This window comes from Pyxicephalus adspersus, chromosome 11, assembly GCF_032062135.1.
Source record: "Pyxicephalus adspersus chromosome 11, UCB_Pads_2.0, whole genome shotgun sequence".
NCBI classification, from domain to species: domain Eukaryota; kingdom Metazoa; phylum Chordata; class Amphibia; order Anura; family Pyxicephalidae; genus Pyxicephalus; species Pyxicephalus adspersus.
In genome coordinates, this window is record NC_092868.1 from 42,767,375 (window position 1) to 42,795,290 (window position 27,916).

Here is a 27,916-nt window from a genome sequence, read left to right on the forward strand (position 1 = left end):
AGCTGAAATAAATATGGAGACCATTTCCAAATTCCTAAAATGCTGTCTGAGAATATTTGTAGCCATTGAACTTGACCAGTCACAGCATGTGTCATAGCAATGGATCTGAAAAGCTTCCTATAAAACCGTACAGAAGCCATGACTATGTGAACTACCGGTAGGTGTTTTTTTTAAATTAATTTTATCCCACCCATGGGCTTATTCAAAGAACTGATTTTATTTATGTGCATTAAAGCTGTATTATTGTATATGAAGCAGAGTGGAGGTAGTAAAAAATGGGTCCTTTGGTTTGGTTTGCACACAACGTTGGTCGCATACAGCCCTAAGGGGAGCCTGAACCAGAAGTTCAGTTCCACCTGATCTAAATATTTATTTCAGATCAATCGTTCAGATGGTGTTGATGTCATTGGTTTAGCATGCAAGCCAGGCAACCTAAATTTTGAGAAGTAGGGATAAGGAATGGTATTTTGTACATTTCCCTGAGGTTTTCTTGAATAGTTTAGTTACCATGTCTACTAAAGAGCTATTTTTTCCAAAATGGATAGACAAAAGAAACATGGTTTAATGGCTGCTTCACATGACAAAGAGCAGTAATGAAAATGTTTTAGGATCTCATATGCTGGTCTCAATCTTTGGCAGAGTCCTAATGCCAGCCAGAGTTCTGTGTAACGTGGCCAGGGGTTTTTATGCATGCTGCTCTCTGCTTCTGGGATTAAATCCCATTTGCTCAGCAGGGTTGTGCCTTTTTCCAAACTTTTGATAACAAACATATGGTCTTGTATGGTTGTGATGAGTTTAAGAGGGTACCTGATTTATATATGTTATTGCATTCAGCTTTAGTTACAGGCAGAGCACTTTTCCTCCTGGCATGAATCATTGCTTTTGAGTAAGTCCAGAAAATTGATCTGAAAAAGTGGACTTGGTTCTTTATGTGAAATAAATTGATTATGAATAGGTTATCACTTGGTATATTTTCTCCAAGGCAACTTGGTTTTAGGACCATAGAAACTTTATATACTTGAATCTGAAAACAGATTTACTACAACTACACACATTCCTTTATGGTAGCAGGATCATTTTATTCTCTCCTCCGATCAGCATACGTCTTTCACTGCAGCACACCTTCTTGTGTCCTTTAAGTCAAAAGTAATTTTACAGCCAAAGTCTCTCTCTCTCTCTAAATATATATATATATATAAGTATATAATATATAAATATAGAAAATATTTGGATATTCAACCTGCACACATACATACATATACGTGTGCATGTTCAATATTCATTTAAAAAGTCATTATTTTTCCTTTAATGCTTTGTGCAACAACTGTCAGGGACAAACGTCTGCACCCCATCCGTAATGGGATGGCAGCTTTGCTCTACTATCCATTAAAACAGGTATACCCCCTCAGTGCAGAAAATTCAACATTAGCTCTGGCAATTGTGAGAAACAAGGCTTAAGATGAATCGGGCTCTGCTGCATGCATGTGTAAGAAACCTAAAATTTCCCATTGCTCAAGACTATGAAGTCATAGAGAGCCTTATATGAGTTCTAAATTTCCTCTATCAATTAAAACTAGAAAAAGAGTCAACTTCCAATTAAGTATTATACGAAACAGAGTGATCATATGTATCAGTATTGCAGTAAGCATTTACTTGGGCCTGAATGAGCTCTCAGATTACTCTTCTAATTGGAACAATTGGTCCTATAATGGTTTAGATTTAGCAGGAATGATGGGACTGGATGTGATTGTTTGGGTGTCTTATCTTTTGTTATTCTCTATCTGATTAGAAATGAGGGATGCATTGGCTATTTTGTGTTAGAAGCATGGGAATAAGGATTAGGGTGAAAAAGCTCCAGTGCCATCTTGAATTGAAAAGTGGGCCTTCAATTACTTTTTTTGGTCATCATCTCTTTGTTAAGGTTAGAAAGGTCAATCCAGTCTATTTGTTAGGTCCTCTTACTATAGGTATTCATTTCACCCGACCTTATGATAAAGAATCAAACAGTCATTATCAAGTTATAAATCATTAACACGTCTTTTGTATATCTCATACATATATAACAAATCACTGTCAATAGTTTAATAAATATAGAAGATAATTGTTAGGGTTTACATTCAATTTAAGTATATATGAGCTGGGATTCACCCAGTCTGTCCTCTTTACTGAATTATCTTGCAAAATTTCTCATATTGGCATGAATTACCACATTTGATTCATACTAAATTTCGACGATTTTAATATGACTTCAGTTCTTTTACTATATTGTGCACGGCATGGATTCGTATCATTAGTTTTTGTTATAAATTTGCTGTAGAACTGCAGAATCTATTGAGTGATAAGTATATATATATATATCAACAAAATCCTTCTGGATTTTATTTGGGAACATTTATTTTTGGTGTGTTTTATTTCTTTTATATAAGAAAGTGTCCTGTATTTGTGCTGAGCTTTGACAATGCATATTTAGTGTTTTTGTAAATTCCTTTTAAGCCACCCAGGTGGGTTCGGTATTGGCTTGGTATTAGTTGTTAAACATTTGGCATGCTTCTCCTCTCCGGGTTTATAGGTACAAATCCTATTGCCAATGTTTACAGAAACTATGGCCAAATATGAGCTATTCATGTCATAAAGAACTCATTGGAGTAAGTTTGGTAAACAGAAACTCTGCATCAGTATGATCCTGAGGACATCAATTCCCATAGGCTGCTGCCATTTTGCCTCTTAAACAGTATAAAGAAGGTTAAACCAGGTGGTCAACCACAGTGTGCAAATTAAAGATGCCTCTGCTCTTCAGATGAAAGTCACTGATTACTTCTTTTTGGCTATATCCATTTTTACAGGACATTTTGTAAAGATGGAAAATAACGATTTGCTAGGGGTTTTGCAAGGAAGTCAAAATTTGCCTCAAAGATTGTTTGGAAGCCGTAGTCTCTCTGCAGTGGTCTGGCAAGTTCTATGAGGTGTAGGAGCTAGGCAGAATTCACATGGAGCAGAAAAGCATTCAGTTGTCCTCTCTTGCTAGGATTAGCAGCTAGTTCTTTCCACCCCAGCTACCTGTAGATTAAAGTTCTTGCCTCCTAATGAATAAACAAGCCAAGGAGAGTTATAGGGGGCAGGACAGTTGCCCAATATCTGTTTGTCCAATTCTGGACATAATCATGGTGTTGGTCTTCAACAGAGAAATCGCTGCTTCCAAACAAAGATCAAGGCTTTTCCTCTGCAGATTTTTTTGTTCAGGATCTCAGGGTATGGGTGGCTGCAACTTAAAGAAAATGTCTTCCACCCCTTTTGTTGTGATGCACCTGGAATATATTTAGCTAACTTAAACTGAAAGTTCGGTGCTTTAAACACCTGTAAAAAGTCTACAATTAGGACACTGATAACCTAGGGTTCTACATGCTAAAAAACCAAATTGACTAGTTTTACAGAGCTCACTCAAAACCTCAGTACTTTGCACTGACGTGTTGTCCTATTCATGGATTAAGATGAGTAGAGCTAGAAAGATGTGACAGAGGAATGTTAGATCATTAGTATGGAATGCTGACGGGAAGGTGTCTTGGTGACCATCAATGTCTCTGATGAAGATGGGAAAGTGATGAATGGTGTGTTCAGAGGTAATCAGAGTTGTATGTTATGGTAGAAGCTTGTGTTGATAGGTATGTTTTGTTGGGGCTGTTGATTGATTTTAACACATTTACACATTACAATGTTCAGTCCCAGATGGATTCCTTGTCTTTTAGCACCTGTGTATGGGTTATCTATACACTAATGTCAACTCCAAGCAACACCTAAAGCCTTGTAGGAAACACTGTCCATTGTTTTGTACAGAACACTAGTTCAATGGTAATGGGCTCTAATCTATGTGCATTTTTGGAATTTTCTTATATTTGAGAATAATATTTTGCCACATCTGTGCAACAGCTTTATTTTTTTTTTATCTTAATGATGTAACACAATGTTGGCCACCACTCATCTCCCACTGATAAGAGTCCAACCTGGCTGGTAAAAATGGGGTAGGTTGCCAATGAAATTATTAGGAAAGAGATCAAAAACCTGTTTTTGTTTTCCTATAAAAAAGCAAATTTACTATAGACTGCTATAGGTCCATACCATATTCCAGTTTGGGTGGGCAAGCTCCTTCACTATCTGGGGATAGATGTCTGGCACTTTGAATGATCTCAATAAACTGGACCTTCCACTGCAATTAAAAGGTTCACAAATAATCTAATTTCCCCTTTCCCAAATCTTAATAAATTACCTGCTCCTAGTACCTGAAAAAATAATAAGTTAGGATTTCACTAGCTTTTCCCCTTCTCCTGCACCACTAGACATCACTGTCCTTTGAGATGATTCCTGTAAAACAGAGAGTGTGTAAAATATTGAAAGAAGAAAATCCAGTCCATTCCAAGAACATCTTTTTATAGGATTTGGGCTGTTCTGTGTTCCATAGGAATTTCTGGGAAGGATAGGCAACCTTGCCTAACTGCTGGGAGTAGGGTTAATTCCAAATATTTTCTTTCCAGGTACAATTCGGAGTAGGTGTTTTAGGGAAAGGGTCCATAGTTTTTAAAGGGACCTTCTATTTTGTAGTAGGTCTTCTTTGAGCAAAAGATTTCATGTGTAACTGCAAAAAAAGATTTTACAAACTGTCAGTATAATATATATTCGACATTTTTGATTTTTCTCCAATTTTCGAGTCCCACCATAACATAGTCTAAAAATCAATATATATAAATAATCATGAGGAGCTGAAAGGTATATACTAGTACCCAAATCTCCCAAGAGGATTAGCCAAAACACAATTGGTGAGGCTGTAACTAATATATCATATTCTGGAGGTCTGACCTTTTAAACCAATTTGCGGTCTGTGTTAAATAGAGTGGCATTAGGAATCATGATAGAATCATTTGGACCAGCACATGTCTAGCACAACCAGCATCAAGTCTTATTTATTTTAATTGGAATCACAGGGTTGTGGGATGTTGAGGTACTGTTAAACCAATATTCTTATTCACCATTCCTAATGCCTCTTACGTCAATTTTCAACTTTGGTCTGCTTAAATAAACTCATATGAATAAATTGGAAGGAAGCAGCCAAAGTCTGTATGTAACAAACCCCATAGAAACAAGACAACATCAGACAAAATATTTAAATCAGCATGATAGTGTTTACGTTTATTAGTAAATGAATTGAACAGTGAGTGGTGAGCCTCAGATAGAGAATAAAAACCATAACAAAAATGAGTGCTAGGTTAATGCATTGTATAAATATTAGTCTTTAGGGACTTGTGGACACGAAAAGTTTGAAAGTTAATCTTTGCTTTTGTTTGGCTAAATGCGCGTTGAGAGGATCGCAACTTGAAACAAAAACTATTTTGTTTTTGGACAGGTGTTACTGATGACCATTCTTATGGAAAGGTTATAAAAAGACAGGGGTTACAATAAAACAGAACTGGTTTATACGTTCTCAGACAGGATTGTGGGAGAGAAGTGTAGAAACAGCACCAAGTGGGATTAAAGATTTAGTCCACAAAGAAACTGACATTTCAGTTTGGTAGGCACTGGAGAGAAATCTCAGTGACTTCAATGGTGAGGTCTCTATGCTCGGGTTACTGCCCACTATAAGGAAGCCCTCTTTCTATGGAATTTGTATTTTATGGTATTCAGAATGTAGCAGAAGTAGTTTGAATGCTCTGGAACTGGAACACCTAAAACTCCCAGGTAGACATGAATAGATGGATTATGGAGTGAATATTTTACTGTTGCAGCATTCAAGACACCAAGAAGCAATATTTTTGGTTGCACTGTCCTTTTAAAGTTTATACATTTTTACGGTTTTATAGATTAGCATTAGAGCAAAAAAAAAAAAACCTTGCATAATATAAGTTTAAAAAAAAACCAAAAACCCTAACTCTTGTTATTATAATAAAATATCTGAATTACTAGTTTTACTATCTGCATTTTCCTTGTAGAGTGTATTCTGGAGTTGCCATAACAAGATAAACTTGGGGATTCACCCACCTCACCCCCACCACAGTCACTTGACTTTCAGATTTTGAGTATTAGTACTTTTCTGTGCACAGGATGTGGAATCCTCTCTGGGCTCCAGAGAGGGCGTCCACATCACTACCTTCTCTGGGCGTCCACATCACTCTCTGGGCGTCCACATCACTACCTTTATGATGTAATGGTATATTTTTTTTCCAGCAGAAACTCCTCTATGGAGTTCTTTATCAAACTCTCCAGGACCTTTCCAACTATGGACGTTAAACTAATCGGTCTGTAGTTACTTGGTAATGACTGCTCTCTTTTTGAAAATAGGGACCACGATGCCAGACCATCGGTACCTTGCCAGTGATTAAAGAGTCTCTAAAAATGAGAAATAATGGCTTTGAAATAACTAAGCTTAGCTCTTTGAGGACACAAGGATGTAATCCATCGGGTCCTGGTGCTTTGTCAACCTTAATTTTGCCCAACTGTTTCTCAATCATATCAATTTTGAGCCATGGTGATTGTGACATTGCTAATATGAAATTGGACTTGAGCTTTGCCTTTTTTCTTTGTGTAGACAGAGCTAAAAAAGTGTTTAGTAAATCCACCTTTACTTTATCCCCAGTTACCAACCCAGAGACATCCTTTAAGGGGCCTACATGCTCAGATCTGATCTTTTTGCTATTAATATATTTAAAAATGTACAATGAAAGTTATCCTTAATTTTTATATGTGCACACTTTCTATTGGCAGTCCAGTGCCGTGGTTCTCCAAGGATCGAGAATAGAATCTGCAGGTTATGATATCAGTGCAAGAAGACCACTGGGAGTGGTTAGTATGGGCACAAATGTAGAACTGGTTTACCACTGCTCTTAAGCTGGAAATGGAGCTGGTGATAGACCTGGGCAATGTGTTGGTAAGGTAAGAGGGTTCCATTATGACCAGATATAGGCATAAAAAGCAAAGAACTCCCTTTCGCACCAATGCAGTGCTGTGCAATGCATGCATTTCGTGTAGAGGCATGTTGCATTGCATTCATTCTGGATGGGCTGGGCAATTGTCAGGAATAGGATGGACAATACACCCCAATGCCTTGAGTCTCAAAGTCTTCTGGTTTCTTTTTACAGGCTGGGAAGGGGGGTGCTAAACCCAAATGCATTCGAAAAACTGCAGCAGTGCTTTGTTGCAAAGCAGTGCAAATCTCAAGGAGAGTTGGATGAGTAATAATAGCGATCCTTTGACAGCTAAACCTTCTCCCCTTTTTGTACCTTTAATCTGTTTGTTTAGCTATTTGCCATGAGTTCAGCTTTTTTCTGCTCCTTAAAACAGCCTAATTGTTACCCTAATGCACTAAGCCTGCTTGGACATTCCCAAAGAGGATTCTGGGAGATGAGTGTGGACAAAGCAACAAGCAGGATTAAGACGTTCCAAGATGAAAGGTTTCAGAGTGAGAAGTCCTTGTATTAAGTAATACAAAATAAGATCTTCATCAAATCTAAATAATCTTTTGAATGGTGTGTGAATCTTAGTAATTACAAGATTGGAGGCAGCATTTTCTTGGTTTGACATGTTAAGTGACCACAAGACTGTGAGGACTTTGATCCTTCACCCTAGAGGAGTAAACCATGATAGACTGGAAGCTTAAAAAGAGTGGAAACTAAGAATTTCCAAGGCCTCCAAAGGAGGACATCTTCTACATGATGCCTGTAGCCTGTTGCACTGTAATTGGTTACAGATGAGAAGACAATGGGCCTGATTATTTAAAGCTCTCCAGGACTGGAGAAGATAAACTATAATGGGAGAACCTGGGTGATCCAACAAACCGGGAATAGATCTAGTCCAGGATAAAAACATTTGCCCCATAATAACCAAATATTTCTAAGAAATCCACTCCAGGTTTGGGGATCACCCAAGTTCTTCCCTGATAGCCTATCTTCTCCAGACCTGGGGAACTTTATTATATCAGGCCCAATATCTGCAGGCAAGTGTCTTGGAATATAATAATTCTAGCAACCTTTTTGTTTCCAGCCAGTCAAGCTATCAAATTTACGATCTGTTTGCCATTGTAAGCCATTGCTGGACTCTTCCTCAAAAAATATAACTTGGTTGGCATGTTGACTTTCAGGTGACAGTAGATTTGTTCCTGTCACTGACTGAAGGTAATGATGCCAGGCCACCAGCTTTTTCCAAAGAACAGCATTGGCAATCTAAATATCACCCAATATTGGTTGGCCTGTCCTGCACATTTCCTCCACTGATTTCTAGTGCAGATGAGATCCATCCTCTCACCACCCATGCCACCAGTCACCATTTGGCATGGTCACAGGGAATGGGGCAGAGGGGTGTTAAAGGACCCCATTCTAGTTTTACATGGCTGGTTGGGATAAATCAGTAGTGTTGCTGGACCATGATGTGTTCCTTCGGAGTTTGGTAAAATGCATCCATGATCTTGTGGGCAGGTAGACCCCCATTTAGAATTATCAGTCAACAGCCAATCTATCGACATTATTGTGCCCAAATCCTCACTATTATAATTAGAACATGCGCTGTTATCAGGCTAATTTCACTCTGACTAAATGTTGCGGTTTTTTAGGAGGGAGCTGAAATTCCAAGGTTTTGATTTCCTCCCACTCCTGAGAAAGTTACAGGCTGCCAGGACTGAGCTTAAAGTGTTGATTTAAAAAAAAAAAATTATAACTGAAACTGTGACATGTCACTACTAGATGATGCTGATATACTCATTTGACGTTTCCTTTCCAGCAGAAATACAAAGTTTTATTTCTTTGAGTGAAGCTAATGTTGGTTGTAGTACAAGCCTAACTCTGGCAATATTTCAGTATTGTTGAACACAGACTAAAATGATTTTAGTTTTTTTTCTGGTTATCAAAAACTTTAAAGAGAATGAATACCTTACCCATAACCTTAAAAATGACAAAGCATGCTGGGATATTTAAAGAAAACATGCATCCATTGGCACTTTTCTAACATGATTGGACTGTGCAGCTCTCTTTCAGCCACTAGATGGTGCTGAACATATAGCATACATATGATCAATACCACCAATAGGGGACCTTGAAACAATGATGCTAGGGATACCAAAGTTTACATAACTTCATTCTGCTGAAGTACTGCAGTGGGTCGTAAAGGAACAACTAATATCATTGTTGGGTTTGCCAGTGGCGTTCAGATGAATATTCTGCAGGTCATGTTAGGGATAAAACACTTTTAGTACATTATTTGCACAAACCCCTGCCGGTTCAGTGACTCATTGTACTATAGTTTAAAACAGTTGTGTTTTTCCTCAAAGGAGGCAATTTGAAGGCTTTGTAGTACAGGTAACACATTAGTACACATTGGTTTCTTTAAGTGCTGGCTAGCATTGCCAAAACTCTGATATATCTACACTGCTAAGACAGCTAAACAAATTCCCCTTCCAAGGTCCGCTTCCTCCACCAGATCCCAGCCACATAGTTTGCTATTGGCACTGTTCTCATTTACTATTGCATCTTAGTGCTACTAATCCTGCACAGTCTCTTTTCATGTCCATGAACTTTAATAGTGGCAACATGGAATTTTTAGGGCTAGTTTCCTAATGGTAATGACAGCCTCTAAGCTTTATGCATGCTGAAACAGTGATTTGTAGTCTCCTATGAAAACTCATGTGATGACACTGATGCATGACAAGGTGACATGGGCAAAGTGTTGTCACCTCATTATAGGAAGTGTTCAAACAAAGACTTTTATGGAAAGGATCACCAGGAATTATTTTGAGAACTGCAGAGAAAAAGACATCTTTCAAATTGACATTACCATGGTAAAAGTTATGAGATTTTACAAGCTGGGTTTACATCAACTTTAAGTTTACAGTGATTTTTTATAGTGTACAGTTCTCCTTTAAATACTTTTCTGTGTCATCGTGCCATAGCAGAAGTCACGGTCACCAGTGCTGCAGAGAAGAATAGAAGCCTCTTAGCTGTGTATTTATAAATCAGCTACAGTGTCACTAGTAATGATGTGACTGTGTGCACACATGGTGCCACCTCGCCTCTTAAGCTGCTGGGTATTATTCAACATGTCCAGTAGGAGAGAGGCCTGGCAGCACCTGAATTGGCAGCTTTGCCTCATTGCCTCAACATGAAGCTGCCAAAACAAAGAAGATCCCAGCCAGCTCGAGCTGGGACGGCTTCTGCATGCCGTAGTAATTAAATAATCACTGCAATGGAGCTCTTTCCAGAAGCCATTCAGACTTTACAGCAGTGTCTGGGTGGAGGGTGAATGACTTCCCTTCTGCCATCAGTACAGGCGCTGCGTTCAGTGGCCTATCTGTGCTGTATATCGTACAACTTGGAAAATTAGGTCTGAGTTGTATCTCTGGTCTATCAAAGGTGCCGGAGAACACAACTAAGCAATTAGGGTAAATTTACATACTTATAAAAAGAAAGTTTGAAACATTTTAAGTTATGTATGATTGCTGTTTCTTTTTTATTCCAAATTTTAACAGTGCTCTCAGCAAAATCAATTGTTGAACAGGGCTGTGTTGGTATTTAGATTGACTTCGTATTACATACATGCCTCCTAATCTGTTGTTTTTTTTTCTTTCTACACTTTCTACATGCCCAAAAGATTTTATGATGGCAAAGGAAAGGGACAGCCCTTGGGGTCAATAAGGTTTCCTGCATTTACATTTGCTCACAACTGATTTATAAAAGGTCTCCAAGACTCGAGATGGTAGACTATAATGGGAGAATTTGGGTGATCCAGCAAACCTGGAATGGGTCTGGTCCAGGAATTGCCAGCTGGCAATCCATTTCAGGTATTGGCTATACATACACAATATATTTCAGCTCCAGTACAAGTACCTTTGCAGCTCATAATTAAAACAATGTGGACATATCCTGATGTGCTGCAAGAATACTTCTCTATTACTATAATTCTCTTTAAATAACAGTACATTTAGCCACTGGACTTATTTTTCAGCAAATATGTACTGACTTGTAGGCACTGTGGCGGACTTAACAGCAAGCATATGTCATACTTTCCACTTTCCTATGCAGACCTCGGTTGCCTACATAAAATATGTATGTATAGGCTAATTATTAGGTTCATATTTGGAGCAGTAGAATCGGTAGCCTTAGGCTGCATTTCTTATGTAATAGGAGCAGATGTTTTTTACACACATGACTTGACCTATGTTTAACATGAAAACATTTTTTTCAAAGCATAATTTAATTTACATCATGACTGATGTCTGCGTCTACTAATACCTAATACATGTACCTTTCCTTATACCACACTGGGCCAGATTTATTAAAGCTCTCCAAGGCTGAAATGTGAAGCTGTGTGATCCAGCAAACCTTAAATGGATCTCATCCAGAAATGAAAACATTTGCTAGCAAATTACTTTTAGGAAATCCATTCCAGGTTTGCTGGATCACCCAGCTTCACTGATGAAAGTGTATCCTCTCCAGCCTTGGAGAGTTTTCATAAATCAGGGCCACTATGTCACTTTTTTGTGCTCATTTGTGCTGCTTTGTAGATATAGCACTGATATAGAAATACTACATATACCACTGTATGATAGATGGCACTCTTAAATCCCAAATAATAATAATTTTAACATATTATTGGGATTTTAAAAGTCATTCTACTATTGAAAATTTGCAGCTGTTGTTGAAGTAATACCTGGTGATCTTGATATGGACACTAGGGATGAGGACGAAAATTTCCTCGAACTTTAAATGGTTTCGCGAAATTTTGGCAAACCATCAGAAGATCTAGAAAATTTTAACTGGGAATCCTCCTGTTTGTGATCCCCGGGGCACTAGAGGTTAATAAACCTCTAGTGCCAGGGATATTTTCTGAATATATATATATATATATATATATATATATATATATATATATATATATATAACTGAATACGGCTGCCTCGGCCGAATTCGCTGCAAGATCAAGTTTTAAAAACTTGCGCGCTCATCCCTAATGGACACTTTTTGGTGACAACCCTGTCCCTGTATCCCAGCTGTGATCCTGTTTGACCATTTGGCTTCCAATAGAGACTTTAAGGGCCTGGAAGTAGTTGCAGCCTCCCCACCCCCAATAATTACAGTCTGGTCTGTCTTGCAACAAATGCCAAGTTCTAAAATTATGGTGGGCTTGTTCCAAGGGCAGAAAGGTAGGTAGGGGAAACTGCAAAACACAGTCTTGTCAGTCTTTTTTTTAATCCTTGCCTGACCATCTATTGAGTGGGCAATATATCAAGTTGGTGGCGGTGGAAGAGTTGAAAAAGGTGCCAAGTTATAAGACTCTCTGTAGCTGAAATAATATTGCTTCCTCCAATACCCTTTGCAGGCTCAACTGTGATTCCAATCTCAAACCATTCTTTGCATGCAGTGCAGCTGTTCATGGTGCACTTTTAGCTGAATGGTTGTTGTTTGAAGGTTTGAACTAAAGCCACAGCCACCTGCAAATCTGGTTACCCACAGTGCGGTTTGCAGCTCCTGGGCACACTGTTTGCTTTGCACCCTGGAGCTGTCAGCCATTTGGTTCCACGTTGTGGGTCTCAATTAGCCCTTAGTGTATATGGTGAACTTTGTAATCCAATGGGGCAGTGGGCAAGGTCCAAAATGACCCAAATGTCACGTAGAGATAAGGAAAATCCACTGGGTGGAATGCCATTTTTGTGTAATTTTTGCAGGAGATATAATTAAAAAGCGTAGAGGTGCAAATTTAAAAGTAATTCCCAAGCATCCAAGGTGTAAGAGAAGCAAGGAACATTTATTACCTTGGTTGCACAAGCTGAATCTTGGCCTAGCTGTCGTCCGTTGTCTCACTAGAAGAAATCACTTTTCACTTCTTTATTATTAGAAATAAAATGGACATTTTTACAAGCGCAGTGGTCTTGCCCGATGGCTATTATTCTCATTGCTGTGTATTATTACATCCTGTTTGAAGTGTGGCTGGCGCATAGCTTACCACACCCTCATTTCGTTAATGGGGAAAGCACACTTTTTGTAATAACGAGCTTGTGCCGAACTCTTTAACCTCTCCCAGGCCAGACTCTGTCGCCAGACCTTGGGACTGATTATCTTGTAGGAGCATAAGAGGGGGTTACTGGAGTGGAAGCAAAACTGGAAGAGGAGGAACAAATACATATTGCAGGATTTAAAGGTGCTTGAGCAGCAGAGATGTAATATATTACTGGTTAAGCTGTACCCATCACCAGCTGATCTAGAGACGTGGCTGAGCGTGATGTCATCGCCAGCGGGTCAGGCATCTCTATTGACTGTTTATACTTAAGCTCCACGCCAGATCGTTAGGGCGTGAATGGCATTCTAGGCATCTTTGGCGCAAAAATGCCATGCCCTTAATGGGTGTTATTTCCAGTAAATGTAATTGTTTAATAACAAAAGCATTAGTAACTGTGTTTCCATTGGCTGCTTGTTTACCCAGTGTGTTAAAACGACGCAGCTTTGCCAGTTTGTCAGAACGGTGCTTTGTTTACCCAATCTGAGAAATAAAATTTAAAAAAAAGAAGTGGTTATAAATTTTAAACTCAATCTTCTAGCATTATATTACCATAATTGGGGCATGTCTTGCTAACTATATAATAGGACCATAAATCTATTGAAGCCTATGCAGACCTTTAAATTTAGTTTTCGATATCTTTGGCACCATGGCCCACTGCATACAATTTTCTAAAATTTTTTGGATATCTTGCCTACAGATCTTCCTGCTGCCTTTAAAATTAGCACCAACAATGTCTGTGTGATGCCAACTAATAAAAGGCAAACAACGAGCTGACAACTCTGGTGGTAAAATGAATCCATGGCTTAGCATTGTCAGCCTGAAACAAGAACTGGTGTTACTGGCAGGAAATACTTTTCATTTTAAATGACTTTTTATTTACCACACACACAAAAATTGAAGAGGTGGACCAGTGTTTTTTTTATCTTTTAAACAATGGTAACCCTTGAAATAGCTTTCAGGTCTTAAGGAGACCCTGCTATAATTACAGGCTCGCAGTTCATTAGTATGGTGGCCAGTATGAAGAATGAAGGAAGAATGAATCTTACACTGATGGTCAGTGGGAAGAATGTCTACTTTACAGATAGCCAAAAAATTCATCGATGCCAGTTAAACTCACCTGAGATGCACAAACTGATTGTTGCTAGCTTGAGGAACATTAGGATTTCATGGAACCCTAGTTGATCTGTGTTCTTGTTGGTGAGATTCAACCTTTCTGTGTACCCTGGTGATCATTACATTTAAAGCCATATGTGATGGGAAATACAAATTTAACAGTTGTCACCAGGTCAAGTGGTAAGAGGAAATCTTCCAATGGGAAAACTGTTCCACAGACAACTGTCCCTTTTACAATGTGTTGTGTCTCTGGGGAAGAAAGTTTAGGAAATCTCCCCAACTGGACATTCCCACAAAAAACAAATAAACAACTTTATGGTTAACCACTTCCTAATTTTTTCAAAATGTTCCAAAAAAAAAAAAGTTGTCACTATAGATACACTTTAAATTGCAGTGTACAACCTTTCTTACGACCCTCTTAGTGTTAGAAATGCTATAACAAGAAACTTCACTGTAGATTGTTTTTTATTATATTGGTAATTTCTTGATATTCTTACCCAACATCATCTTGGTGGACTGTAGAATAGAAAAGTCAATTCTGTCTCTGGTGTCTGGCAAAGTGGAGCACAGTGTGAGTGGGTGGGAAACTGGCCAAAACTTACACTGGGATGATACAAATGCCACCTTTAATTCTGTGTTTCAGTAGCAATACTGGGCTTGTAATTCTTTAAATACAATTACCTTTTTTTTTATTTAAGTAAACCAAAAGTGCCACCGTAAAATGTCAGCCTGGCACATTAGTGCCTAGGGCACTAGGGTTATTGTGCAGAGGATGAAGCGTTTGGAGGTTCTTTGCAATACACAACACCATTCTAAATGTGTAATTTAAGTATTTGTTCAGTTACTTTGTACAGAGAGAATACTGCAAACTTCCTCCAATAGCTCAGTGTTTTTTTTTCCTAAAATATTCAGAATTACTGGTTTATTGAAGTTCTCCAAGACTGGAAACGTTTTACTATAATGGGAGTACCTGGGTGATCTAGCAAACCTGGAACAAATCTGGCCCAGTATTGAAAACATTTGCCAACTAGTAGCAAATGTTTTTTAGGAAGTCCATTTCAGGTTTCCTAGATCACACAGGTTCTCCTATGATAGTCTACCTTCTCCAGTCTTTAATGCTTAAAAAAAACAGGCCCAAAGAGTGGGGATTATACAAAAGTGCATAAAAACCCTATTGTGCCCACACTACTATGATGCCTAGGTATAGCTCTGTGTACCCCTTATTCACTTACCAAATGCACATAAAAAACTGGGCATAAAGTTGAACAAAAATGAACACTGTCAAAGGTGTACCAATAGTAATAGAAAACCAAACATACAGCTGCTATGGGGCCCAGACACAATGGTTTTACTATGGAGCCGTTTAATCCATAACTAAGGGCCTGGATCCTCTACAACTTATTGTAAATATAACTTTGCTGATGAGAGAATGCTAAGTCTAACAAAATCTTTATGTAACTTCTGATTGGATACTGATGCGGGAGATGGTAAGTGGTACTTGGGATACTTCTAAGGTTTTGATGGTGGTACCAAAGAAATTAAAATTTGGCTGGCCGCATTGCATGAGATATACTTACACATGTGCAAACTAGCTACTAAATTTCAATAGCAGTAGAATATAAAGGCCGTCATTGTTTAAATTTTAAGTATAGAATTGAAACCTTTTATTAAACAAGGCCACATATGGAATCCATACAAGCCCATTTTTTAAAGCAACGCTATGTACTTGAATTTAAAAAATGGTTGTCTAGCTGGCATTGCAAGATGTTGATGTATATGAACAAATCACCATAACTCATTGGATTTGTAGATAATATATTCCTTTTTTTTTTCAATGCAGCTGCCTGAATCTCCAGGTCCTGAAAAACCAGATCCGGCAACAACATGGGTCGAGTTCAGAGACCGAGTTGATAATGGAACACCTTTAAAAAAGAAATGTAAATGTAACAAGAATTCTGTAAGTATCCCAATGGTATCATTACATTTCAAATGCAACAAAATGCACATCAGTTTGACCTAAAGCAGATGTCAGAAAGAGATATGCTATTGATGGCCGCAGTAATACGAAGGAGTATGTTATCCAAACAGCAGAAAAGGGGGCCTTACTAAGTAGCACTCCATTTAAAATAGAAAACAAGGTGCATACTCTACCTGAACAGAGCTGTTATGTTTATCATATATTGTACATTTTATCAAAAAACATATTTTATGTATAAAAACAATTGGACAAGCCAATTTTTCAAGTCAATGTTCCAAACCAAACGCATTTCTTGAATCATCAACTTCTGCTTCATCAGGAGTAATCAGGGAATATATCACCATAGTCCAATAAGTAATCTAATATCTCATTGGTCCAATGTTACACCTACATCCAAACAGCAGAACTGACTTAAGCTCACGGATATGTGTGTGTTTGTGGGGGGAAGGTAACAAGACAAGGAATCGATATCCTCAATCACTCATCTCTTTAAATGTTTTCTGACTTTGTGGGAGTATACCATGTCCAAATTTTAAATAGCCGTAAGCAGAAGATCCGACTCTACTTATAAGAATTGCACAGAAGCTCATGAAAAAGCAATGTAAAATAGGGATGAGAGATGCATGGGATGGACTTTCTAATAATTCTCTTTTTCACACTTATTAATTTCGTGATTGATTTTACTTTTGTTAGTCCAATCTATAAGACATAATCCTAAAGCAGACCTAGTATTATTGTGGAAAAAAGGTATAAATGTTGTTCTGTGGAAAAAAAGACTTTCCATTTATTTTAAAAAAGCTTATCCCTTTAACTTACATTTGAATGAAACAACATAGATACAAAAGCTATCAAAGTTATTTTGTATTTTTCTTTCCTGTCTGAACAGTCTTTATAAACACTGTCCAAGATGTTTTTTTAGATTGCCAATTTCTGCATCTGCTGCATTTAATTAACACAGCATTACTTAGCTGACAGTTTGACAGCTGGGAATGACAGCAAATGTATGGGGGTGGACTGATAGCAGGACAAGGTGTACTACAGACACTCCCTTTTTTAGGGGGCTGTATTTTTTGACAATCAATACAGATTTTGTATATTGTGACATATCGGCAATTTAATTATAAATTCTTTTAAAGTTACTGAAAAGTTCAAGTTAAAAATACAGAAAAACTTGACCCAAAAATCTCTGTAATAGATAACATATAGATTTATATATTTCACTGTTGAGGTTTAAATCTGTCTGAGACTGTTCTGTTTTGGCCATGGTGTACCTACATCTGTTTTTTTATTGTGTTTCTTTTCTAGAGACTCTCTGGGCCTCCAGGACCTCCAGGACCACAAGGGCCACCTGGACCACCAGGAATGCCAGGGGCAGAGGTTACCCATGAAGTTTTGTTGCAAGAGTTTAAACAGATGCTCAGAGGTAAATAGGGATATCCTATTGTAGTATGGTTCACAACCCTTGTGCAGATTTTAATTTTTTTTGTTAAGACTCACCTGAACCTTTAGGTCACCTAAATACATTTCAGGTGCATCAAAACAAAAGGTGTAACTAGGAGCTACAGAGAAGACCTGTTTTGTGAAAGAAGTAATCTTTCTACAAAGGTCCAACACATCCCTACAGACTCAGACATATAGCTCTGCAATCAGCAAACCTCATTCTTCTGGCTGATTGGAAAGCTCTAGCTCTGGCAATGAAGGTGGCATATCAAACATCTACAGAGAGACCACTACTTCTGCAAAGCCGACAAGTGCCCCAATTTCCAATATGCTGGCATGAAAAAGGTTTTTTTACTCAGGGTATGGGTGCTTTCTGCAGAAACAAGTGGTTGAGAAAAAAGGCACCCTTCTTTTGTTCCCATTTCTCTTGCATAGGGGTGATGGAAAACGGAAAAAAAAATAGAAAAGAATTCTACCAAGATTAATATTCCCTACTCTGCCCTAAATGTAAAACACATTTGACTTTAGACAGAGATTTGAATTTCCCAGCAGACTTCTTAATGTCCGTTTAACTCTGGGTTAGTGACTGGTCATTAAAAAAAAATAAATTCAGGAAAAACAGGGAAGCAGCAGTTTCAGAAAGAAGTCCTCAGATATCTCTCAGTGTTTCTCCAAGTTCTTCCCACACATGCTATATTACCTAAAACTCACCTATATACCTAAACAACTACAAAAACCCATCCCTGGATTAGCCTGCACCAATCACATTTACCAAACTGCATGAAGAAAGTTATTTCCGAATATAGCGGACAAAGTAGTGGAGTTTGGATGTATCTGTGAGATTGTGTGCTTGTGTGGAAGTTGATAAAACAAATGCAATTATTCGTTTTTGTGTACCTTTAATGAATTGGTATCTTCTTGCTCCCACAAGAGGCCACAGATCGTCGGACAGTATCTGGCGATACCTCCGAACACACCAGTGAGCCCCCACCATTACTGCTCCCAATCAAAGACCTCTACCCATACAGAAGAATAGATGAAGCCTTCCACTGTCGGCTTAAAGGATCTCTCATTGTGGACAAGAGAACACTGGCAGAGCTTCAGAACTTTCAGATGGTGAGTTATAATGTAAAAAACGGAAGTGATATTTGAGGTTCACAATTATTTTACACTACTGAAGACCTTGAGAGTACTTGAAATGTTACTTCAAATGTGATGCAATAACAAACAAAAACAGCACATCCCTTTCATTTGACAACAACACATATAATAGAATATATTATAAAATTTTTGTTCTAAAATATAATATAGTATGTAAAAAAATGGTCCCTAGGGGTTAGGTTATCACACAGGCTGGGCTCCTAGTACTTCAGGAATGAGTGGTGCTCTTACGTCATTACGTTAGTGCTGTTCATTCCTGGAAAAGTGTTCGCTCCCCCTCTGAAGTCACCACGGATAAGAAAGCTGCTGTTAACTCACCGGTCAGGCTTACTAGACGGCAGGTAAAAGGTGAGTATTGCATAGTTTAAAAGAAAAAAAATTTGGGGTGGGGGTCCTTTGGGTGTAGGGTGGCAGGTGGCTGTTTGGGAGTTTTAATAGCTAAAGTTTTGCTTTGTTATCTTAAACGATCTGCTCTCCCAACCAAACATTTTCATGATTGCAGACCCCTTTTATAAAAATATGTACTAATATACCTTTGACCATTTAGCTTTCAGCACCAGGAATTACTGGTATAATTACTCATTTGTTTCTACAGAATGTTCACTTTCATTTCTTGTTATAAAACAGCTCTCACATATGTTATTTTAGCTTGCATTGACTTGGGAACATTGGGCGAATCACTTACTCAATTGACAATCCAAACCTTTGTAATATTTGTATTTTTCTGTTTTATTTGACTTCAGCCAGCAGCTAAAGGCGCCTTTCTTCGGGGTTCAGGAATGAATCTGCCACTGGGTCGTTTTACAGCTACCGTTCCAGGAATTTACCAGTTTTCAGCCCATATTCACATAGGTTGGTGAGCAGATTTTGTTTTTTTGATTCAGGTTTAATAAAACATGTCTTGTTCAAATCTCTGCTATGTGTCATGGCCAGAACAGAGGAATGGGCTACACAAAGTCCCAAAAGCACACCATTTGAGTGGGAAATGGTTGGAACCTCAGACACATTTTAATAAACCTGTGTCCTCTTTGGAGAGATTGTCCTTACATTTTTTGTAGGTGTGCCAAAGAGAAGAAAGGGGTGCAACCAAAATTTTGCTCCAAAAGTTATGGTTTCCATTAGCTTAATATTCCTGATTAACTTATTACGGCCTGCTAATGTATGTGTGATTAGCTTTTAGTCACTTTAAAAGTTCCTCCAAATAGAATACTAGGATACTTGGGTCTATTACAATGGTATGCCTAGCCAGCTTAGATATTAAAGTATAAGGGCCCAAACAAATTGCTCTGCTAAACTGTGTTCTTAAAAAAGTGCACATTATCGCAATATGTTAGCATGTTGCCATTTTTTTCTGTAATAGCAATCAGGTGCACATACATTGCAGAGCACCCCAAAACATAGTAATGCATTGCTGCTGGGCCACCATTCACCACAGTGGGAAGGTGTGAATGGGCCGTTAGGGATAACTTATTTTTAGATTTAAAAAAATTAGGGTAATACATCCAATGAGGCAAATGTTCCCACAACATTGAATTCCTTTAATATTTCTTTGTTATTTGCTATTATTTCTTCTAGGAAGCAAAGGCAAATCCCTCTATTGGCACAGACAGTATAGAATAACTGATAGGGTTTAAAATCTTCTGCTCTCACCTGAAGCTAAAAAAAATAACTAAATACAAAGTTAAAGTTTATACATGCATTTTAAAATTCTGATTACACAAATAAAAAGAAAAAATGCAGTCATTTTGGCTTTCTTGCAGAACAACACATGGTTGGTTTATATGCTAAAAACAGTAATCCTTTCTCAACTGTTTGCTTTGTTTTATAGATCACACTGAAGTGAAGAGTAAGGGACAACTGCGCCCACGTGACAGCGTCCGGGTCCTGATATGCATTGATTCTTTGTGTCATGGATATACGTGAGTATTTTATTGGTATACCATTATGTAAAAGCAATCAGTAAGGATACCTGATGTGTTTTTTACTGCCAAATATGGATAACACATTGGTTTATGTAAAAGAAGAACGGTCAGATAGTTCCAAATAGAATTGATTCTGACTTGGATCAGAGCTATTCTGACTTTGGATCATTGCAGGTCACCAGGCGATGATAGCTGTCTTTGTCTGATGGCCGGGTTGGCTAAGCTATACTATACCTGTCATTGGCTGGATAATCTACTGCATTTGGTCTAAGTCAGAATTTTATTTCTATTCTGACCACCTCTGGGTATAAGTGGTAACTTTGTGTAGTGATCTCACCAGTAGATTCCCTTGAGTGATATAAGATTCTATGAAATGCATGCCTATTTAGGCCTGTAAGAACATATAGTGGTAATATTGTCCTAATATATATGACTTCAAGTTAGCATGGAAAGGACTCAAAACGTTTCTATGTTGTTAAAGATATAATAAACTCTGAGAAAATTCCTTGTAACACTAGAAAGCCGAACATGATCGGCACTAGATGGACGTGGTACTGGTACTGGTACTAAGTAATGACCAAATTCTCCTCCATCAGCAAATTTCATGTCTTAACTAACAGACCAGGAAATTAAAATACTAGGGCATGGAGCAAAGTTTTGCTTTGTAACAGTAATGTCCTAGAGTGACAAAACCACTTTGTAGACTCTCAAGTGGTAAGATGTGATGCATTAAATATTGGAGTACTTGGGTTAATATAAGCTTTACCTTACTAGTATGATTTTGGTGTTTAAACAAAAAGTATGCACAATCCCTACAGGTAAAACCAGAACCTGAAACACCAGCATAGGAGGGCACATAATTCACATAATAAACATCTACAAGTTTCTACAGATATGTTTTACCACAAAAAGTTCTGTGTGGAGATTTCATAAAGATATGTTACTGATATGTGAATAACTAGCAATTATGGTTTATTTATCTTTCATAAGCATAATGTTTTCGCTAATAAATTCCAAGCTGATGATAGAATTATAGGCAATGAAATCATAATATGCTAATTCCAAGGTTTGAGACTCCATGCATAGGTATATAATACAGAAAAGCTTTTGGAGCCTCAGAAAATACCTATATCGTTAGACTGTATTTGGTGAGTCACATGCGCAATGACAGAAGAATTTGACACGTGTTATAATGAGGTGATGGGTGTCTTAAAATACTTTAGAAATTACATTTGCAACATTTTCCAAATGAAATTGTAAGTTCTGCAGTTTAAAAATGATTTCAATATTGTAGTTAGATTTTATTTTGAACTTGTTGGGCTCGGAAGATCAGGACCCTCACATCACTTTTATAGGAGTAAAAGCATTTACTGCATTCTCTAGGATATCAAAAGAACTTGTCACATAGTGGGGTTGATTTATGTATAGAGTAGACACTGTTTATTTTTTAAGGTTACCCTGTAAAGGGGTCAACAAAGTTTTACGGCAAGAATCCGAAAAGAAGAAGCATTATACATTAACCATCCACTGACCCATAAAACTATGCTCTGTATCAGATTTTTTGGCACTGATTCCTCACTTCTGGTTTTGTGGAGGAGCATGTTCCCCAGAGGACACTATGGTTCCACCTGAGACCTCTGATTATTGTGTCCTGGACTAACTAGGGGTCAGAAGGAGGAACCAAACTGGGGATCTTCTTTAAACCAGCTCAAGGAGTCAAATTGGACGGGCTCTGGAAGCTCTGTTATAGGGGGAGATTTTAGGGCCAACTGACAGGTATCTATAATGCTGCTTTCTTCAAAGCGTAATATTTTGTATTTGTTAACCTCCTGACTGCATCACCTTGAAATGTGTGGACCTGCACACAATGAGTGAATATGTACTTTCTTATACCTAAACAGTACCCTGAACATGTAATTTTAGTTCTGAATTACTCATCCTAGAATGTTAAGATGCCTAGAGATTCCTGTATAAGGGGGTGCTGAAGAGTTCCTGGCTTTGCCCCCTTCCAGATGAAATAGAAAAATGAGTGTGGGGGCATAGGACAGCCTAATATCTTAGTATGTAACTGTGCAAATATCAGGCCATCACAGCTTCTCACTAAAAGAAAAAACAATTTTAAGAATGGCAAAGACCTGATATTTGCACAGTTACGTAATAAGATATTGGGCTGTCATATGCCCCCACACTCATGTTTCTATTTCATCTGGAAGGGGGCAAAGCAAGGAACTTCCAAGCACCCCCTCGTACCTACAGAATTATCCCTGTATATCCAACCATCCCTGTGTGATATCAAGTCACCAATCTCTGTCCCGGGAGATTTGCTGATGCCACTACTGTACTACTCACTACATGCTGGAGGTTATAATATGAGGAAGCAAAGCCCTGCTTCTGTCTGCCAAGAAGGCTGCCTCCATACAAACAGTACAGAGAAAGATATGATAAGTCAGTAATAGCGTGAGATGAGCCATAAACTATATATTCAACAATAATGCATAGACCGGGCCGGTGACTAATCTTCTGGCTGCTTTTTTTGGAGAACTTCCACAACTCAGTTCCTATATCAAGTCAATATTCAGTTATCTTAGTGATTAAGATTAAAATATGCTCACATCAAATGTTTTTTGCAAAATCTGGCAAAAATTTAGTTTATCCTCCCCCCCTCCATGACCTTGTGGGAAACTATAAATAAGTGAATAGTCTCTACTCTTTTATTTAGGAAATCCCATTGACCCACCCACCCATTGACCCACCCACAAAATCATCTAGGAAACAATTATTTAAAATGTGTTAATCTGGATATAGGTGATGCCAGGTAAGGCAAGTCAACCACTACTCTAATACCTTTATCTAATATAGGCGTATATGAAATTTGGGCATACATATACATATGTGCTTACATGTACTATATTAGGCTAAATTCTTTTCCAACCTACATTTGTTAAAGATAGCAAAATAGAACAGAAATTAATAAATATGGATTTATTTTTGCCAAATTTGAACATATGTGAATGTAGCATGTCAAGTGTAGTTCGAGGTAGAGGAGTAAGGATTTATTTTAATTTTTTTTTTTTTATAATTCTCAAATTTTGTAAACAAGCTGTGTCCTGAGTCTGACCCTTTCACTTTACTGTGCAAAAACTATTTGATTGCATTTCATCATTATTTAGAAACTGCCATATGGTCTCCAGTGTGCAGGAAATGTCAGCCTACAATAATCCAAAGAGTGTGACTTGGAAATTTCTGAGGTTTTGGAACTTTGCTTTTGTTACTTTTTATTACAAAAGTGCTTTTACAGAAATTTTGGAACATCGATTATTTTGGTTTTCAGCCTTGTACTACATCAGCATTGACATCTGCTCAAGCCCTTTAGGTTCAACTAGCACTGAACGTGTTAATGCGCCTTGCAGCAAGAAAATGCTTCTCTTTGGATTTACGCAATCATAACGTATCATAAAAGTTCAGAACAATTAAAGAAAAATGAAGTTACAGGAAGGAGTAAAAACACACAAAAAAAAGAGTAAATGCCAAATGTCTTTTCAACGTATCACTGTATTTACCTTGCCCAAATCACCCCCTCAGGTCCTGCCCCTCCTCCTGTTCCTTGGCAGGTGATGGCAAGACAGAATCAGGTTTTGCACTTGTAGCTCTTACAGACCTGCTGTCGTCAGTCTGATCTCATACCCAAGCAATGTTCCATTCACGTCTTTCATTCTGCCCACCAAGCCTGGCACTCATTATTTCCCAGCAGAATTCGTTCCCCTGCATCATTCTTCCAGTAAGCTGTCTTTTTATTGTTTTGAAGGGCCTAAGTGATATTGTGCCTCAAGAGGGAACGGAATTGTCAAGGAACTGGAATGGTGCCTTACACCTTTACAAAACATCCCTCGCTAGGTGCCAGCAGCTTCTCAAGCTATGTAACGAACGCACCAAAAAGTGATGATTTGGACGGGTCTACTAAGAAATAGTAAAATCAATATGATGTAGCCTGTTCAGAAGAAAGATGATGAACTTCTTTTCATGGGTGTATAAAAGGAGTTTAATAGAAATGACATTATAGCCAAACCTTAGCCCAAAATTTTTTTAAGTTTTGAATAGTGTGGAGAAATGTTGGAGCCACTTTAAATTCTGTTGGGGATCCTACTTTGCAAAAGTGTCCCTTTAACACCAGGATAAGAAATTAGGGGTGGAGGTGTATTTAGGACAAGAAGGCGAATGTATCCGTAAAAATATTAAAACAGTTCTAACACTTCCCCACTACACAATAAAGCGTGTTTTGGTTGCTGACCCATTGCGGCAAAGCAGAAAATATAAAATAAATATGTAGATTTTTTTAAGTCTTGTCCCCTCATGATCCTTTTAATGTTGTCTTAATGTTTATACTGATCATCTTTCCCCAATCTAATTAAAAATTCAACTCAACAACAAAGAGAATACCGATATTTTATTGGAGACAAGTTTTTAGCCAGTACAGAAAGAGTAGGGCATAAGTAAATACATTCAAGTTACTCAAATAATGAGAATCTTTTGACTGCTTTTGGCCTATAAAGAAAGAAGTTATATGGACACTCTTCGAAATTGCTAGTCATAGCTCACTCTTGATAAATGATATTGCTAGGCATAAGCCTTCCTTGACATTGGACCCTGCTAGGCCTAGGTCATCCTTGGTACCCTAAAAATTTCTTGCATTGACATGAGATGACATTTAGCCATAGTTACCACCGGACACGCCTAGCTGACCAGTCTTGGAGTAAAGCTTGATGGGTCTGATCTGAAAATCTTTAGTGGTTTTGCTGTTCTCTTCTCTAAAATTAGATGGCACCAAAAAGGTCTGGCTAGCTCTCCATTCTTGTAAATGCAAGGCCAAGAAAATTCAAGAAGTTAGACTGGTTAGATCATGATTACATGTTGCTCCTTTAACAGCAATGAACTGTTCTCTTTCTAGTAAAAAAACAAAATTAGGACTGGAAGATTTTTTTTCATTTGTTATTTCTAACTACAAATTGTCTTTAAGTGAAAGATCATATAAATCTTTATGCATAAGGACAGTCTTAGCCTTAGCAAGAAGCAATCATCATGAGTTTATTGCATCTGATACCTCTGAAAAGTTTTTCACATTTCACATCAAATAGGAGAAAATAAGTGGTTCTTCCAAACTCTTTTTTTTAATAGTTATATTCTTGATCTAAAAGACAAATATTAGAAAAATTGAGCAAATAGACATATTGTATATGATTGTTGAGAGTTAATTGGATTGGAAAAAGCAAAATAAGTGTTAAATGGAATGAATAGGAAACAGTATGGGTATGCAACAAGTGATAATGTATTAATTAGGCAAAGCTGGTGTTAGGGTTGAAGTGACAGTGTGGGTTACAGAAAGGGGTAATGCTAGGGTTAAAGGGAGGGTTAGTGTTAGGGTTATGGGGGGGTGGGGTAGTATTTGTATTAGACTTACAGGTAAGTGTTATGGAGTTAGGGTTAAAGTTACAAGGTTAGGATTATAGGGAGTATTGGAGTTATATGTTTGGGGTTACTGATTTTGTTATAGGGATATTTAGCATAATGCATTTTATGTAGACTGTAGGAATGCATGGTGCACAGGTTAGTGTTAGGGTTACAGTATCAGGGGCTTAGGGTACAATGGGATTTCTGCACAAAAAACTTTCAGATCCGACCTCCTGGAGCTAAAAGCTAATGTAGTGTAAATTTCAGTAACAGCTTGGACATCGCAACCAGTAAAAAGGCTAAATTTCATAAAGAAACAAAACAATACCAGACACTCCAGTTTTACTCGTCTATGGCATCCCATGTGTTGGAATAATAAAATGTGGTCATGCAGCTGGAATGTGCCACTGTGACTATAACACATAGCCGATAGTGTAACCACTGAAACTCTGCGACATCTGATACGTGTCTGCCTCATGGGGGGGCAGGATCTTGGTATGAGTTTATACTTATGTAGCATTAAAGATAAAAGCTTAAGTAGGTGATATTGACACCCAGTGAAGAACAAGAGAAGCATCCAGCCAAGACCAGATGCAGCAATGATTTTTCCAGAACTTCACACAAACAACAATACTGATTTCTGAGCTCAGCAGTATTGTATAATAAAATAGTACTAATGTTTCATAACTATGGCAAGGAGCATGATCTGTGAAAAATGGAGGAATATTGGAAATTATGGCTGTCACTGCCACCAGTCTTCTATAATTTATTTTTAGTGTTTAGACCTGATCAGCCCTCTCTCCTATATAGTTTCCTATATTTTGCAAGCCAATCCTAATGTTAATATGTGTAAACTACAGTAAATATATATGTCTCAGTTCTGGCTATTATTACTAACTTATTGACAACACATATCTATGGATATTGCAGAGTACCAGTGGCAGAACAACCACCATAGCAGCCCACCTATGGGCTATGGGCACTATGGAGGAGTAATACGGGCCAATAAATGCCTCCCCTGATGCAAAGCATCTACAAACCTCTCACCTGCAGTAATTGAGTAAAATGTGAACAAAGAGAAGAAGGCCAAGTAACACTTTCACTTGATACTGATAGCAAAGCTGAACAGTAAAAAAGGAAGGGGGAGCAATCTCTAAATCATACCTTTTCCTGCTTTATAGTCCTCTACAGTACTGTGTCACCCTCCATCCCCAGTGCCTGCCCTCTCCCTACCGTGCCGTCTTTCCAACAACAGAGGCCCCATCCTACCAATATCCTACCAGGGAAATTCCAACATTATATGTGCAGTGGGGCATCGTCCATACTACCCATCCTACCAATATTTTCCACGTGCCCCACAATTCTCTGCTAGATTTTGACCAAAAAACCCAATGCCCCCGAGTTTCGTTCCCTATGACCCATTGCAGAGTTTTCAACCCCCAGACTGTCCAAAAGCAACCACCAACACTCTACAGAGGCCATTGACCATGTCAGGACAAATCCCCATTTTCCTGCCCACTGCCACTTGTCCTTCCTTCCACTAACCACCAAATCTGGGTTGTTCTTCCCACCCACTAGCATTTCATGCTAATACTGATTCATGGCTCCACCACTACTGATCCTTTTCTCCGTGACTTTTTTCTCTCTTCCAGCTCTCAAAATACCCATATTTAAATCTGCAGTCATAGGGCATGATGAGACAATGCTTTGTCTAGCATTTGGCAGCTCAATGAGAAGAGTTGGGCTTTGGGGCTTTGGAGAAAGGAATTGTAGGGAAATATCCCAAGGAGATATAAAAAATAATCACAATACAAATCTGAAATGTCAGCTTTGG

General features: G+C 38.1%; 1 protein-coding gene across 2 annotated transcripts in view; it reads left to right on the top strand.

Annotated features, from left to right (window-relative positions):
- The window catches only part of C1QTNF12 (C1q and TNF related 12), a 44,874-nt gene that overhangs the window by 9,278 nt on the left and 7,680 nt on the right, over nucleotides 1-27,916 (top strand). For both annotated transcript variants that reach the window (XM_072426464.1, XM_072426465.1), the window contains exons 2-6: nucleotides 15,977-16,093; nucleotides 17,420-17,537; nucleotides 18,486-18,670; nucleotides 19,459-19,567; nucleotides 20,544-20,634. In XM_072426464.1, the coding sequence (XP_072282565.1) occupies nucleotides 15,977-16,093; nucleotides 17,420-17,537; nucleotides 18,486-18,670; nucleotides 19,459-19,567; nucleotides 20,544-20,634 (620 nt within the window). The remainder of the gene's footprint in view (nucleotides 1-15,976; nucleotides 16,094-17,419; nucleotides 17,538-18,485; nucleotides 18,671-19,458; nucleotides 19,568-20,543; nucleotides 20,635-27,916) is intronic.